Source organism: Ricinus communis, chromosome 4, assembly GCF_019578655.1.
Source record: "Ricinus communis isolate WT05 ecotype wild-type chromosome 4, ASM1957865v1, whole genome shotgun sequence".
Taxonomy (NCBI): Eukaryota; Viridiplantae; Streptophyta; class Magnoliopsida; order Malpighiales; family Euphorbiaceae; genus Ricinus; species Ricinus communis.
This window is the reverse complement of record NC_063259.1, coordinates 85,967-99,973: the sequence shown is the minus strand read 5'-3', so window position 1 is coordinate 99,973 and position 14,007 is coordinate 85,967. Positions and strand designations below refer to the sequence as shown.

Sequence of the window (14,007 nt, the reverse complement as noted above, 5' to 3'; positions counted from 1 at the left end):
AAAGAGGAAAATAAAGAATTAATCACAATCATGAATAATGGTAGAAAAGAAAAACGGAAAATATGAGCAAGTTAGGTATATAAACTAAATTAAAGAAAACAAAAGAAAATTAAGCACAAACATGAATGTAAATGCATGCACCAAATAATAAAATAAGGAAATAAACTAAAACAAAAAAAATTGAAACACAAAGAAAAACATAAATTCAAACTAATATCAAAATAAAATAAGGAAAAATAAAGTTGGAGGGTACTTACTTGACAAACGCAATATCCAAAGCCTTCGAGATGAGAAATAAGAAGTGAGAGAGTAAGAGAGGAGAGAATTGCTAAAACTAAAAGGAGAGCAAAATTTTTTGGCCATTTCGAAATGAAGTGGTATATATAGGCAGTGTACGGAACACGCCTGTGTTCACTAACAGGGGTCGTGTTCATGAAGGCGGTCTGGATATCGGGCTGTGTTAAGCGAATTAAAATGTGCTGGCTTACCAACTTTTGAGAACACGCCCGTGTTTATGGAACACGGGGACGTGTTAGGGACACGATCGGGCATAAATGCCCGTGTGGCCTACTGTGAACGTGTTCATCTTAATTTGATTTTCTTCAATTAGAACACGGGCCGTGTTAATGAACACTGTCTTGAACACGCCCGTGTTGATCTCCAAAAAATGCAAAAGTTGCGATTCCCAGTACTTTCTCACTCTTTCTCACCTGCACAACCAATAAGTCCTAAACTCATACACTCAACATAAATAAAACTTACCAAAAACAAACTGTAAAATCTAATCAAACTAAGTTCCCAATAAAGGATAAATTATTAAAATTGAAAAATAGAATTTGGGATGCCTCCCAAAAGCACTTCTTTTTGATGTGATGAGTCTTCTTAGCTGGACTCATGGTGAAAAGCAAACGGTGGGGATTGACGACCATCCATCCTTCTTCTAAGCAAATGTCTTCAAGTATCCGCTTAGAGGGATAATCGTCAATTTCCTATTCCCGACTATCAAGCAAGCTGCCAGTATGATGGGCAAAACTCGCTCCTCGTATAATTGAACGTAGTCATGGTGCTCTAGGGGCTCTTCCAATTTGAAAGCTAGAGTATCAACAATTGGAAGGATCGACGGTTGGGCAATTTCTTCAGGAACGTTGATGGTTTTCTCTAGTCCTTGGCTTGGTTCACTTGCTAGAAGAAACTCGAGCTCCTCCAAAACTTCTTCATTGGATAACTCGTGCTCATCTTCCATCATCGAAGGGACTTATGGGAAATCCACCAAAAATTTCTCTAACTGCAACTCAATATCATCAATTGTACGTTCCTGTTAATAGTCTTTCAAAGGAATCATGTTCGCCTCTTCCTTTTCTGGTTCCATCTCCATGTTCAAGAAATCGTCCTGCACAGAAGCATCATCGTCAAACATAGTAGATAAACCAGAAAAATTTTCACCTGAACACAAAGTGGCGGAGCTCAAGTGTTCCTCGGATTCAGTAGTGTTTGATGGAGTTCCCAATTGCTCTTCAGCTAGTAACTTGAAGATTAAGCCTATTTGATGCTCTATGTTCTTAATCGAGGCTTGTTGATCTTCAAGTATCCTCTCTGTTTGTTGGAATCTATCTTGAAGACTTGCAATAAACCTCATCATCAGCTCCTCTGACACTAACTCTTCACCTTGAGTTGATGGTGCAAGATTAGGCTGCTGAAATTCTGGTGGTTCTTGGCCATCTAAGCTCCATCCAAAGGGTGAATGAGTGCTCCATTCTTGATTGTAGGTGCTTCTATACGAGTCATTTGGCCAACTTTCCGTATAATTCACCTGTTCATAGTTATAAGAACAATGAGCAACATCACTATACAATGGACAATCATTACTCAAATGTAAACTATAACAAAATTTACAAAAAACTTGAGATGAAAGGATAGGAGTGGAGAGTTGACCGGTAGCCCTGCAAAACGATTCCACTCGAGCTTCTAAAGATGCACGGGTATCCTAATTTTTAGCACTTTCTTGGTTCCTAATCCCATTTTCCAACGCATCATACAAAGAGTTTGAATTTAACATTGAACCTCATTAACATCCACTACCTGAATCATAAGCTTAACTAAATAAATATGTATAAATAAAATAGAAATAAATAAAAATAATTAACAAATAGCAAATTTCATTCTAGTTTTCAAACATTCCCCGGCAATGGCGCCAAAAACTTGATGTGTGCTAAATCGTGCTAGCTACAATCTAAGGCAGTGTACCTATCAATGCAGTCTAGCACTAATGGCGAGTATCAAGGTCGTATTCCTCGAGAAAGTGAAAGCCTAGAGTTACTCCTTTGTTCTTTGTTATATTAACCTAAAATGAGTGATGAATAATTTCTAAACTAACTAATAGCTACAAGCTAAGTTCTAAGGGAGATGTAAGAGTAATTGATAACTAAAATAACCAAGGCAAGAGAGCAAACCCAAAGGGAACCTAAACTAATTGGCAATCAAACAAAAAATAACGGATTAGTGAGTCTAATTATGCTACCCGTGGATGAATTCTTAACCGAATTCGGTTTCTCTCTCGAGATGACCGAATTCCTAAACCTAATAACCTAAAGTTGGAATCTCTTCCTAACGATTGATTCTTAAATTAGCATTAAGCTTTAATCCGCCTCTATTAAGCTTTGTTAATTCTTAATCCGACTAGTTAATTATCCTTATCTCTAAGCGATTATTAACCAGTTCTTGCTATTCAAAATTCCAATTGCCAAATGGACTTCTCAATCACACAAAGCAATCTAAACACACAATTCACAACGTCTCATGAATGATGCATTATCTTATTAATACTGAAAGCAAGAAGAATACAAAACTAATCCAAACAATCCAACAATATAATACTAAGCCAACATAGTAAAGAAATCCCAATGGATTTAATCAATCTAGCTAATCATGTTCATTATCAAAATACACAAGAATTCAATTACAACAATGAGTAAAGGTAGAGAAAACCCGATTACACCCTTGGATGAGAGTAAACAGCCCCAATTCCTCTTGCTCGAATTGAATCGATTCTTGTTCCTCTTGCTCGATTTGAAAACCAATCAATGAACCTCACCCAATCTTCAATCCTTCAAGGGAATCCGATTGAAATCTTGATCCAAGTCTCCTTTTCTCTTGGTTTTAGCTCAGAAAACCCTTAGGGAGAGAAAAATTAGGGTTTGGAACGTTCTCCCCCCACTCTCTCCTTCTTTCCTCTCTTCATTCTCTTAATTAATTCCCCATGTCGCCGCCAACACGGTCGTGTTCCTGGCCATGTTGGGAATACAGTTTGGTGTTCCTGGCCGTGTTACTCTCTGTGGCCATGCTCCCTAAGAATTACTTTTTCTTTGATGTTTGATGCACCCAACACGGTCGTGTTGGTGACCGTGTTGGGAACACGGCCAGTGTTGAAACCAACACGGCCATGTTCAGCTTCCTCATGCTCGTACTTAGCTTGTTTCGGCAGCTTTGATGTCCAATTATGCTCCAATTCTCCCCTTTATCATTCTTTGACCTCTTTTGGACCTAATGCACACAAACAGACGCATAGGGTGAGTGTTGGGACCAATTCACATCCAAATGTTCATAAAATCAATCTTAAAAACCCCATTTAGATGTGTGTATTTTACGCACATCAGCCACTCAAACTAATAATGCAACTAAAGTTTCTTCTACCAACATAGATTGAAGCAAAAATGGTCTCTCTAATACATTCAACCTAAATATTTTCATAATAATTATCATTATTAAATTAATATGATGGTTAACTAACAATAATAATTAAAATTAATAAAAATATGAAGGTAAAGAAATTTCTCATTAAATAAATAAATAACAAAGATCATACATAAGTAAAAAAACTAAACTAAACACTTATGAAAACTAGTTTAATATATTTAACTCAATGATCATTTTATTAAATAGAAAGACATAAAACAAAATTGAAAATTAATGTTTCCTCTAGATCCAAAATTTCTTCAAGTAGAAAGATGATTAGTTCTCGTTCTTCACTTCTTGAAAAGCTCCTTAGATCTTAAAAGAATAATGAAAACTAAAGCTAAAATATTTTTGGAAGATGAACTGTAGAGAGTCATAGAAAAAGAATAGTGAACAAATGTAGATGAGAGATGACAGAGAACAAATAGGAGAAACCTCTCATCCTCCTTTTAGAATAAAATTTGCAGAGATATATATAGAGAAGAGTCCTCCACAAAGATAAGTCTCCCCAAAATAAGTATATCAATATAAGTCTATGTAGTTTATGCGGAAATTAAAAGAAAAACACTTACCTCTTGATGATTCCATAAATATATTGATGTACACTAGATCACTAACATAATTCACTAAAGAATTGTATTTTAATATTTACAACCCAAATATCTTAAGTTCTTAATTATTTTTCTAGAAACTAGAGAGAGAGCTTTTCTCTTAATTTCTAATATTGATGTTATGTTTTTTTTGGTGGAAGTTACACAGTTTTAGTTAACTTCCTCTTATTGTATTGTGTTAGTAACTTCCCTAGTAGTTATCAACACAAACAATTAACAATTATTAATTATATTAATAAATATTAATTATAATTAATATGGGTCAACATATATAAATAAGTTTGGGTCAACTCATCATGGGCGACCGACTCGAATTCTAACATCTCCCACTCGCACATAACGAATAGACCTTGTTGCGAATCTTTTTAATTTTTAAATAATTTAAAACTTTCATACTAGTAAATGGGTTGTGCGACCTAGCGAGCAAACCTGCATTTGGGAGCCTATTACTATGCATCTATTAGGAATAACATAGTAGCTTCAACCTAAAAATAAATAATTAAAAAATTTATTTGTTATTCTCACAGTACCCTAGACTTTGTCTCGTTGAGATATCATATCATCCCTTAATCCCCTAAAGAGCATGTTCTATATATATCCATATTTTGTATATTCATAATCAAGTCATTCTTTTATTTAAGTGACAAGATTGGCTAGCTAATGAATATACTAGACAAAGTCTTTCTTTTTAACTTGAGATTTGTAATTCAGACTTAGCTACTTTTCTAGATAGGTTTCATAGGTTGAATAATCCATAACCATAGGTAACATGCTAAGACAGTGAAGCACAAAGTATAAAATACAAATGTCAGTAAAAAGTATAAGGGTACACATGTGAGGATATTTATTATCCTATAAGTCTCACATAGTGGAGATATAAGGGATTATCCTTCCACTACCTTCTTGGTTGAATAAGCACACATGGTATAAATCACGTGTTATAGTATTTCTAATTTTATGATGTATAATAAAATACTGTACAGATCTAAGTCTAGTCGCTACTCAGTGCCTAACCTGAATTTTTCTAAGTTCTCGCTTATAGCAGGCTAATACTGAGAATTTAAATCTGGCTTGCACAGGTTATTTTGGATGTGGGCAATCTAAAAACGAATGTATTCATAAAGTCCATCTCATCTCATTTTCGTTTAAGGCAACAATCCTAATATAATGTCTCATCTCTTCTCGCAATTCATCGGCAAAGGCAATTATTTGTGTGAGCTAGTCAATCTAAAATCTGTGTTACATCCTTATGTTGAGCTTTTCAATAAAGCAATATCTGATGTGTATATGCTATAAAATGAATATCAAATATTCATGAACATAATAATCATTTTTATTCATTTAAAATAGTAAAATATAAGCTCAACAACATTTGATAATCAATTTATCTGAATTCTATGTAATCCAAGAGAATTCACTTGTGCAAAAAAAATATTGTAATACCCTTAAATAAAAATAAAAATAATAAATAAAATAAAATAAAATAAAAATTTTATTTACTTTCTTCTGTCCCTCTTCCTCCCCACACCCCCCTTTCCCATCACCTCATTCTCCTCTCTCACCTCCCTTTCTTTTTATTTGTTTTTCTTTGTTTTTTCTTTTCGCCCCTTGCACCTCCTTCCAGCCGCCAAAAGCTTCTCCTTTTTCTTATCCTCCCTCGCCGGCATCGCCTCCTCCTTCCTCTCCCTTGCTGCCGATGTCGAGCTTGAAGAAAGGAAGCTGCCACCATCTTTTCACTTGCCCGACGCTAAAAGCGAGCTTCCCGTCGTCGAAAACCCCTAAGCTGAGCTCCCCTGCTGTTGTTCTCCACCGACATTAGTGTATAGCCTCGTCGGAATTGAAATTTTCCGGCCTTGATCTGATGGCTTCCGGCGAGTTTCCGGAAAAAGGTTTTGCATTTTCGGACTCCCACAACTCAAGCTTCGCGTAGGCACTTCTGGATTCAAAATTTGACACCGTTGGCGATATCGGCTTTCGGACCCTGGTGTTTTTCGGATGTGCAGAATTTCGGATTTTCAGCTCGGTATAATTTTGTTTAGACTTTAAAAATTATTTTATAATTTTAGAGAATATTATTACTATTAATTTTCAATCATAAATAATTTAATTTAATTAGATTTAATTAATTATAACTTAGTTATAAATATTATAAATTAATTACTATGATTAATTATTATTCTGTTTTGTGATAGATGTGATTGTGTTTGATTAATTTAAATATCAAGAATTTTTTTAGTAGGTTGTGGAATAAATATTAATGATGGACCGTTCGTTATTAATTGTGATGTATGGTGTGTTGCGGAATCGGGAAAAAATAATGCAGTTTTGGTGGCTCGACTCTCCTATTAAATAATTGCATAATATTTGAAGTGTTTCTAGCATATTCTGGACCCGTTATACGGTGGGTAAACATCTATATTTTAGTACAAGTTCTGCCGAATTTTCGGTAGAATTTTCGAGTCGGAATTTCTTAGGCAGTCTAATTTAGGAGTCTAGGCTTAAAAAAAAATTAAGAATATCTTATTAATTGAGTTATTTTCGTGAATAGATAATTCGTCCAACTCTAACCGAGTGTGCATAGCTGTGAGTTAAAGTCATATAGTCAACTGCACTTGTGTCATGTTTAAATTACATGCAACGCTAGTACTATGATTATTATTAGCATTATTATCACTAACTTTATTTGATTAATAATTATTACGAATAATAGTAGCATCATCATTATAAATTTTATTTTTGTTATTCTCGATATCCCTATGTCATTTATTATTATTATTATTTTTGGCTATTATCTTTATTTTTATTTTATTATTATTAATTATTATTATTACATATAATTTTCATGTCTGCTATAATTATAACTTCAGAATGAGGTGGTAGTAGAATATGCCACCTGATGGATTGCATTAGGACCGCGTGCGCACTGATATTAATTAGAGACGGGTAGTAAAAGATTATTTTTAGGATTTGTCCTGGTCGAGTACAACTCTCTAGGATGAAAGGTCCATGGTCGAGCGCTGCTCTCTGGCCCCGACTTTATTGGAAATCAAGTGACTAGGCTGGATTTAAGGACCTTGATTGAGCTTCGCTCTCTGGGCACAAGTCCTATTGGAGTAAGAGAGCTGATATGCTGCTAGTATTGAGATTAGGCTTCTGTTGAGGTACTCGTCCCATAAACGTTTAAATTGTATTTTTTCTAAATCATGGCATGATACGTATTTTGATATAATATTATATTTTATTCTAATTAAATAAATATTTTATTGAGAATGTTGTATTTATTTTAAGAATATATTATTTTAACTCACTCTCGAGGCTGACAATCTCAATTTTAAATTTTCAGGTGACAGCTAGTGTAATATCCAAAAAAATTAAATAATAAAATAATAAAACAATAATAAATAAATAAAATTCTTCTTTTTTTCTCCCCTCTCTTCTTCTTCTTCTTCTTCCTTTCTCTTCCCCCTCCCCCTCATCGCCACCCTTCCTTCTGCGCCTGCCTCCCCTCCAGCCGCCGGCAACTCTTTTCCCCTTCCCTCCCTCGTCGGCGCCGCCTCCTCCTTCCTTTTCCTTGCTGCCGACGTTGAGTTTAAAGAAAGGAAGCTGTAATCCTTTCTTCTTTCATCTTATATAGATGATATTCCTTATCCACATCTTCCTTTTTAGGAAAGTTATTCTCAAGAAAAGTGACACCTCGGGACTCAATTTCTGTAATCCTTCCATTAGAATCCTCGCCGAGAACTACATAATCTTTTGAGTTTTCAAAGTATCTTTTAAAGATACATTTCTTCCCTCTTAGTCCTAATTTACCAAATTTATGAGAAGAGTCAAGAATGTATGTTGTGGATCCCCAAGGATGCAACTCATTCAAATTTGGTGTTCTTTTTGTCCATAACTCATAATGCGTTGAGGAGATTGATTTTGAAGGTACACAGTTAAGTACATAAGTTGTTGTTAATAAAGCGTCACCGTAGTATTGTACTGGTAGATTAGCTTGAGCCATCATCGATCTAACTATTTCTAGTAAGGTTCTATTCCTTTGCTCGGTAACATCATTTTGTTGCGGAGTTCTTAGGGTTGTTAATTACCTCATAATACCCATTTCATGACACAATTCTTTAAATTGGTCAGACATATATTCTCAACCTTATTTAAATATCTTTTAAAGCAATCTAATGCTTCAGACTTATGAGAGATCAAATAAACATGACCATATCGAGTGAAGTCATCTATAAAAGTGATAAAATATGAGGTTTCGTGCCTTGCTTGAATGCTCATTAGTCCACAAATGTATGAGCGTATAAGTTATATAGGAAAATCAGCTCGAGTGCCTTTTCCAAATGGTTTTTTGGTGGCCTTTCCTTGTACCCAAAACTCGCAAGTGGATAAAGCAATTTTGCATTTGATCCTAATAGACCATCACAAGCTAGTCTATTCATTCTATATTGCCTAATATGTCCTAATCTAGCATGCCATAAATAAGCATATATATCATGATTGCTAGATTCAATAAACAAGAAAAAATAAACATTACGATTACTATTACAATACATAGTGTTTAAAACCATAAAACCATCCATAAAAAATCCACAACCATAGTAAATTGTACCGAAAGAATCTTAACATAATTGTTCTTGAATAACAAACTATATCCTAAATGTAGAAGAGCAACCACCGAGACCAAATTTCATCGATATCGGGAGCATAAAGGACATTATAGGTATAGAATTCAACCCTCTTGCAAATCTAATTTGCAGGTGCCAATTCCCTTCACTTCAGCTCTTGCGTTGTTGCCTACATAAATCCATTTTGTTCCTCTTGGAATTCGACAAAATTTCATAAATGCATTTCTATCTTTAGCTACATGGTCTTTAGTTCTTGAGTCTACGTTCAACATAGGATGAGATTCAGTGAGTAAAACAGTGCTAGAAACAAAAATATTAGAAATAATACACTTATATGAGGAATTAAGATAAGACATTACCCTTCGAGGCTCAGTGCACTCATGAACAAAATGACCCAGCTTGCCACAATTGTAGCAAGTCACTTTTGTCTTATCCTTTTCCCTCCGCGCTTTCCTCTTTTATGCTTGTGCTGCTTGTTTTCTTTCTTTGGTTTCGGACCAGCCTTATGCATCTTGCCCTTTCCTTTCCAGTTTTTGTCAAACTTCTTGCGCTTGTGCCTAGAAGCTTGCTTAGAGCTTTCAACTATATAAGCTTAGGCATTAGGTTTCGCAACCTTAAGGTGCTCATCCTTAAGCTGTAAATGGCACACAACGTCAGCAAAAGTCTTAATGTTCTTATTTTGTAATGGTGCCATGTTGGTAAAGACTAGTTAGATTTTTAATTCAAAAGCGTTAGATTTTTTTACTAGAAAAGAAAAATTGCAAGCATTGCATTTGTTATGTAGAAGTTGAAAGGACTAGATATTGTAAAAATATTAAAATTTAGATTTTTTAAGTAATTAGGCCTTTTGATAATTATAATAATTATATGTTTAATTATTAATTTATTAGTCAATATTACTCGTATATATTATGAAATTTACATGACTTTATATCCTGAAATTAAAAAAATAATTTCTTAAATTAATTTTTTTATTATTAAAAAAGAAACGGGATAAAATCTCATAGAGTTAGATATTTACTTAATTTGCACTAAGACATTTTTATACATATAGTATATAAGAAAAATAATTTTCAGGACTCGATTGTAAATTTGTGCAAAGATTTGGTACTTGAAAGTCTTTTGCCCCATCCAACCATGGCAGCACTTAGGGTTTTGTTTTCAAAAGAATAAAATTTGTTTTAAGTGGCCTATATAGAGTAAAAGAAAAAGGAAAAAAGAAAAGAAAAAGGAAAGAAAAGAAAGAGGCCAGTGTTTGTTGGGCACCCACAAAACTGAAAGTTGTGAAAACCCATTTATTCTTTTTCATTGTCTCATCTCCAGCTCAAAGAAAAAAAAAAAAAACAAGTTGTTGCAGGTTTCAATTGCTTGTGGGAAGCTACTCTGATTGATTACAACTTTTGCAGGTTTCTCTCTCTTTCTTTTCTCTTGATTCTTTCTTGTAAGCTTGTCTAATTTTAAATTAGTTGTGATGAGTAGAAAAGTTTCAATGTTGTTGCCATGATTGGGAGACGTTAAAATTCCTGAGCACAACAGAACTGTTTTTATGTTCTTTGGTAATTGATTTTTTTCTTTTCTATCTTCAATCTGGTCAACTGATTCTTTATGTTCATCTTGTTTCACTAGTCAAAATTGATCGTTCTGATGCTTTTAGACCCCTGTAAAACTGATTTCATTTTGACTCAAAAGAGAGAGTATGAAAAAAAAAAAAATGAAATTAGAGGGAAATACTTTATGTCATAGCGTTTCTATTGCTATTGGTGGTTGAATCCCATTTTTAGTTGTTTTCTTTAGTACTATTCAGTTCTAGTTTTGTCCAATGGAAAGAACTATATCTGCTGGTGTATTTTATTAGTGAGAATGTCTCTTCCCAACCAAAAGACCACCCAGGTTGTGAAAAAATATGATTTTCTCTTAATTGCCCATTTGCACTCACTCTATGGTGCCAATTTGGTGCTCTTTCTTGCACTTATTACATTGTTATCAAGTCAACAATTATCTACTTGCACTATTATCTTGCTGCTATATATGAGTTATGTGTGTATAAGAATAGTTATTTGCATTTGCTTGTTTTGGAATTATTGAGTGTGCTTATGGCAGTGTTAAGTGTTGATATAGTCATCTACTGCCTGTGGATTTGTATGGATGTATATGTAGAATATCTCTTAATGAGAATGGTTTCTTACAACCAGGTGTCCGCATTAGTTGTCAATGTTTGGTTGGCACCACAAATTTGAAAAGGCCCCAAATTTTGATCAAGCATATTGCCCTCTCTCTAGAAGCAGGGGACCCCTATGTTTCTCTCTCTCCATCTGTAATCTATGTTCCTCTATCTGTTAAATTAGTTGTACATAAAATAAATAATGACAGCATTTGATGCCAAAAAGGGCTGATGATCATAGTGTAGCATATGTTATGATTAGAGATTGAGTGGAACAAGCATACTGTTGGCTGAAAAGAAAGAATAATAAGATGTCATTAAGAATAAAAGCAGTGGTAGACAAGTTCGTGGAAGAACTGAAGGAAGCACTAGATGCTGATATTCAAGACAGGATAATGAAGGAGAGAGAGATGCAAAGTTATATTGAAGAGCGTGAACGCGAAGTTGCTGAGCGTGAAGCTGCTTGGAAGGCTGAGCTCTCTCGTCGTGAGGTTCTTATTTTCCTTTTTCATCTTTTAATCTATATTTTCAATTTGGTGAATTCATAAAGCAAATACTTTGGGTCAAGTTTTAGTTTGTGGCCTTTTAATGTTTAATCTAGTCTTAATCAAGCATCATGCTAACAATTGTGTAAGCGAATTAGGAACTAGTCAAGTATCATTATTTTAAAGAGTTTTTTTTTTCTTTTGCAGTAGTAATTCCTAGCCTCACTGAAGTTCATTGGGTAGAATATTCTAGCCTATGAAATACTATGCCTTAGAAGATTTGTAATCATTTTGGCCCCTCAAAGAGATCTAGAAATGGGAACCTCATGAGAGCAGTATTATGCCCAAATAATATGGAGGCCAATATTATGCCCATTGGAAAGAGTGAAAGGAAACATATAAGAAGATTGGAAACTGTGCTTGATTAGAGTATGCTTTCCTTTTCAGTAGTTGATGTCTCTTTAACCTGTAGTATATGTGGTGCAGCAGAATATCTTAAGGTGTTCATACTTGCGTCTAGTACTTCAGTATAAAGCAGGTCTAGTTATGCAACTTGACCATTCTTAGGTGTAAGCACTTTACTCTAAAAGAAAACGATATTTCTTCTTTAGAATTTTATTGTACCTAGGGTTGCTTCTAAAAGTTTTGGCAGGTTCTAATAATGTTAACAATTTACATTACAAGAGATGACCATTATTGCATATGGTCTTTTAGGCGTTAATACTTGATAATCGCTCTTGCTTTGTTTGGATTTAAGGCTCAAAAGTTATCTTTACAATTTTTCTTTTTTTCTTTTTTTTTTACTTAGCATATTTGTGGAAGGTCTTTTGGCTATTTCCTTGGCTTTTCTTTTTTCAAATAATAAATTGATTCTCAATAATTAATTTAATTTTTTTCTAGAAAATGTCAAATTAATATCTTACATTCATATTATTGAATTGCTGAAAAGAAATTCTAAATCTAATTTGTTGTAACTAGGTTCTCCTTTTTACTTAGATTCCTTTGGTATTAGCTTCTCATTGATACTTTAATATTGCCATCTAATCACTTTGATAAATATGACTGTAAGGATAGCTTTTGAATTGAGATTTGAGATAGCTTCAATAGCATAGGTATAATTGTGAAAATTGGTTTAAAAATGTATTACTTTGAACTGAGACAGCTTCAATAGCATTCAGTGTTCCCAGATGTTAGATTTTTCATGATACATACTGATGCTTGTTTTCGCAGCAAGCTTCAGCACTGTTTTATTCTGTGTCTAGTGGATTTGCCACATCAAGTTATTTCAAAGTAGATGGTTGAATTTTCATTAAGATTCTAATAAGGAAGCTTGTCTTAAACTGTTAAGAGATTGAATACTGATTATTCTTACGTATTGTTTCTCCGAGCATCCAATTATTGTTTTTGCTCATTGACTGAAAATTATATGATTGGAATTAAGAGTATCTTCCTCAGTAGCTTTGGGAACATGGGTGCGCTCTCTGTCAAGTAACTCCTTATCCCTGCTAAATAAGTGTTATGAAGAGTATATGATGTTGCTTCTTGAAGTTTGGTTTATCTATCAGGAAAGCACTCAAATTATGTTCATCTGTCCTTGTTTGATTTTCTTCTGTCATGTCCTGAACCTTTTTCTTCCTTGGTTTCAGGCAGAGATTGCTCGCCAAGAAGCGAGGCTGAAGATGGAAAAAGAAAATCTTGAGAAAGAGAAAAGTGTTCTAATGGGAACAGCATCAAATCAAGATAATCAAGATGGAGCTTTAGAAATCACTGTAAGTGGTGAAAAGTATAGATGCCTGAGGTTTGCAAAGGCAAAGAAATAAGGCTTTAGGAGAAGGGAGAGCCAAAAAAAGACACTGGGGGACTACAATTCATGACTGTAAAATATATTCTTTCCTGTCCCTTTTCTTAGCTGCTTGTTACTGATATGGATTTTGATTTATTCCATCCAGTTCATGGAGGTTTGCATCAGTGCTGCATGATGGAGTGATGCCCCTAACACCATGTGATTTAAAATCAATGAAGAAAGGATTTATTATTCTGGGAAAGTAAAAGAAGGAACTGTTTCCATCATTCTTTTTAAATTCAATCCAAGAAAAACAATTTTTGACACTAAGTAAAGAAAAAAACAGAAAAACAAAGTGGAAAAGGACGAAATTATTTCACATGGTTTCATTCGACGATAAAAATAAGTATTTTTGACAAATAAATATCCTGTGGTTAAATACGTTAACCCTTTATTGTCAGATATGCTAACGATGCCTGTTGTTTCTCATGTAGTTTTTTTCACAATAAGTCTTCTAGGATATTCTTTTATAATACTTTTATACTTTTTCTTTTAATACTTTATTCCAAATCAATATAATGTATCACTAAAATTAATTTAGTTTTAATAT

General features: G+C 33.9%; 1 protein-coding gene across 1 annotated transcript; it reads left to right on the top strand.

The window, feature by feature from the left end:
* The first annotated feature begins 10,164 nt into the window (after positions 1-10,164).
* On the top strand, positions 10,165-13,582 carry LOC8285380. The gene is made up of 3 exons (XM_002514364.4): positions 10,165-10,374; positions 11,161-11,620; positions 13,261-13,582. The coding sequence occupies exons 2-3, from the start codon at positions 11,441-11,443 to the stop codon at positions 13,432-13,434; spliced, it is 354 nt and encodes a 117-aa protein (XP_002514410.1). The 5' UTR covers positions 10,165-10,374; positions 11,161-11,440; the 3' UTR covers positions 13,435-13,582.
* The last annotated feature ends 425 nt before the right edge of the window (positions 13,583-14,007 follow it).

What these genes read in the sequence shown, in the direction of transcription:
- LOC8285380 (XM_002514364.4), top strand. Translation starts at nt 11,441, where the DNA reads ATGTCATTAAGAATAAAAGCAGTGGTAGACAAGTTCGTGGAAGAACTG. An exon ending in CTGAGCTCTCTCGTCGTGAG is followed by an intron (nt 11,621 to 13,260) that starts GTTCTTATTTTC and finishes CCTTGGTTTCAG; the next exon opens with GCAGAGATTGCTCGCCAAGA.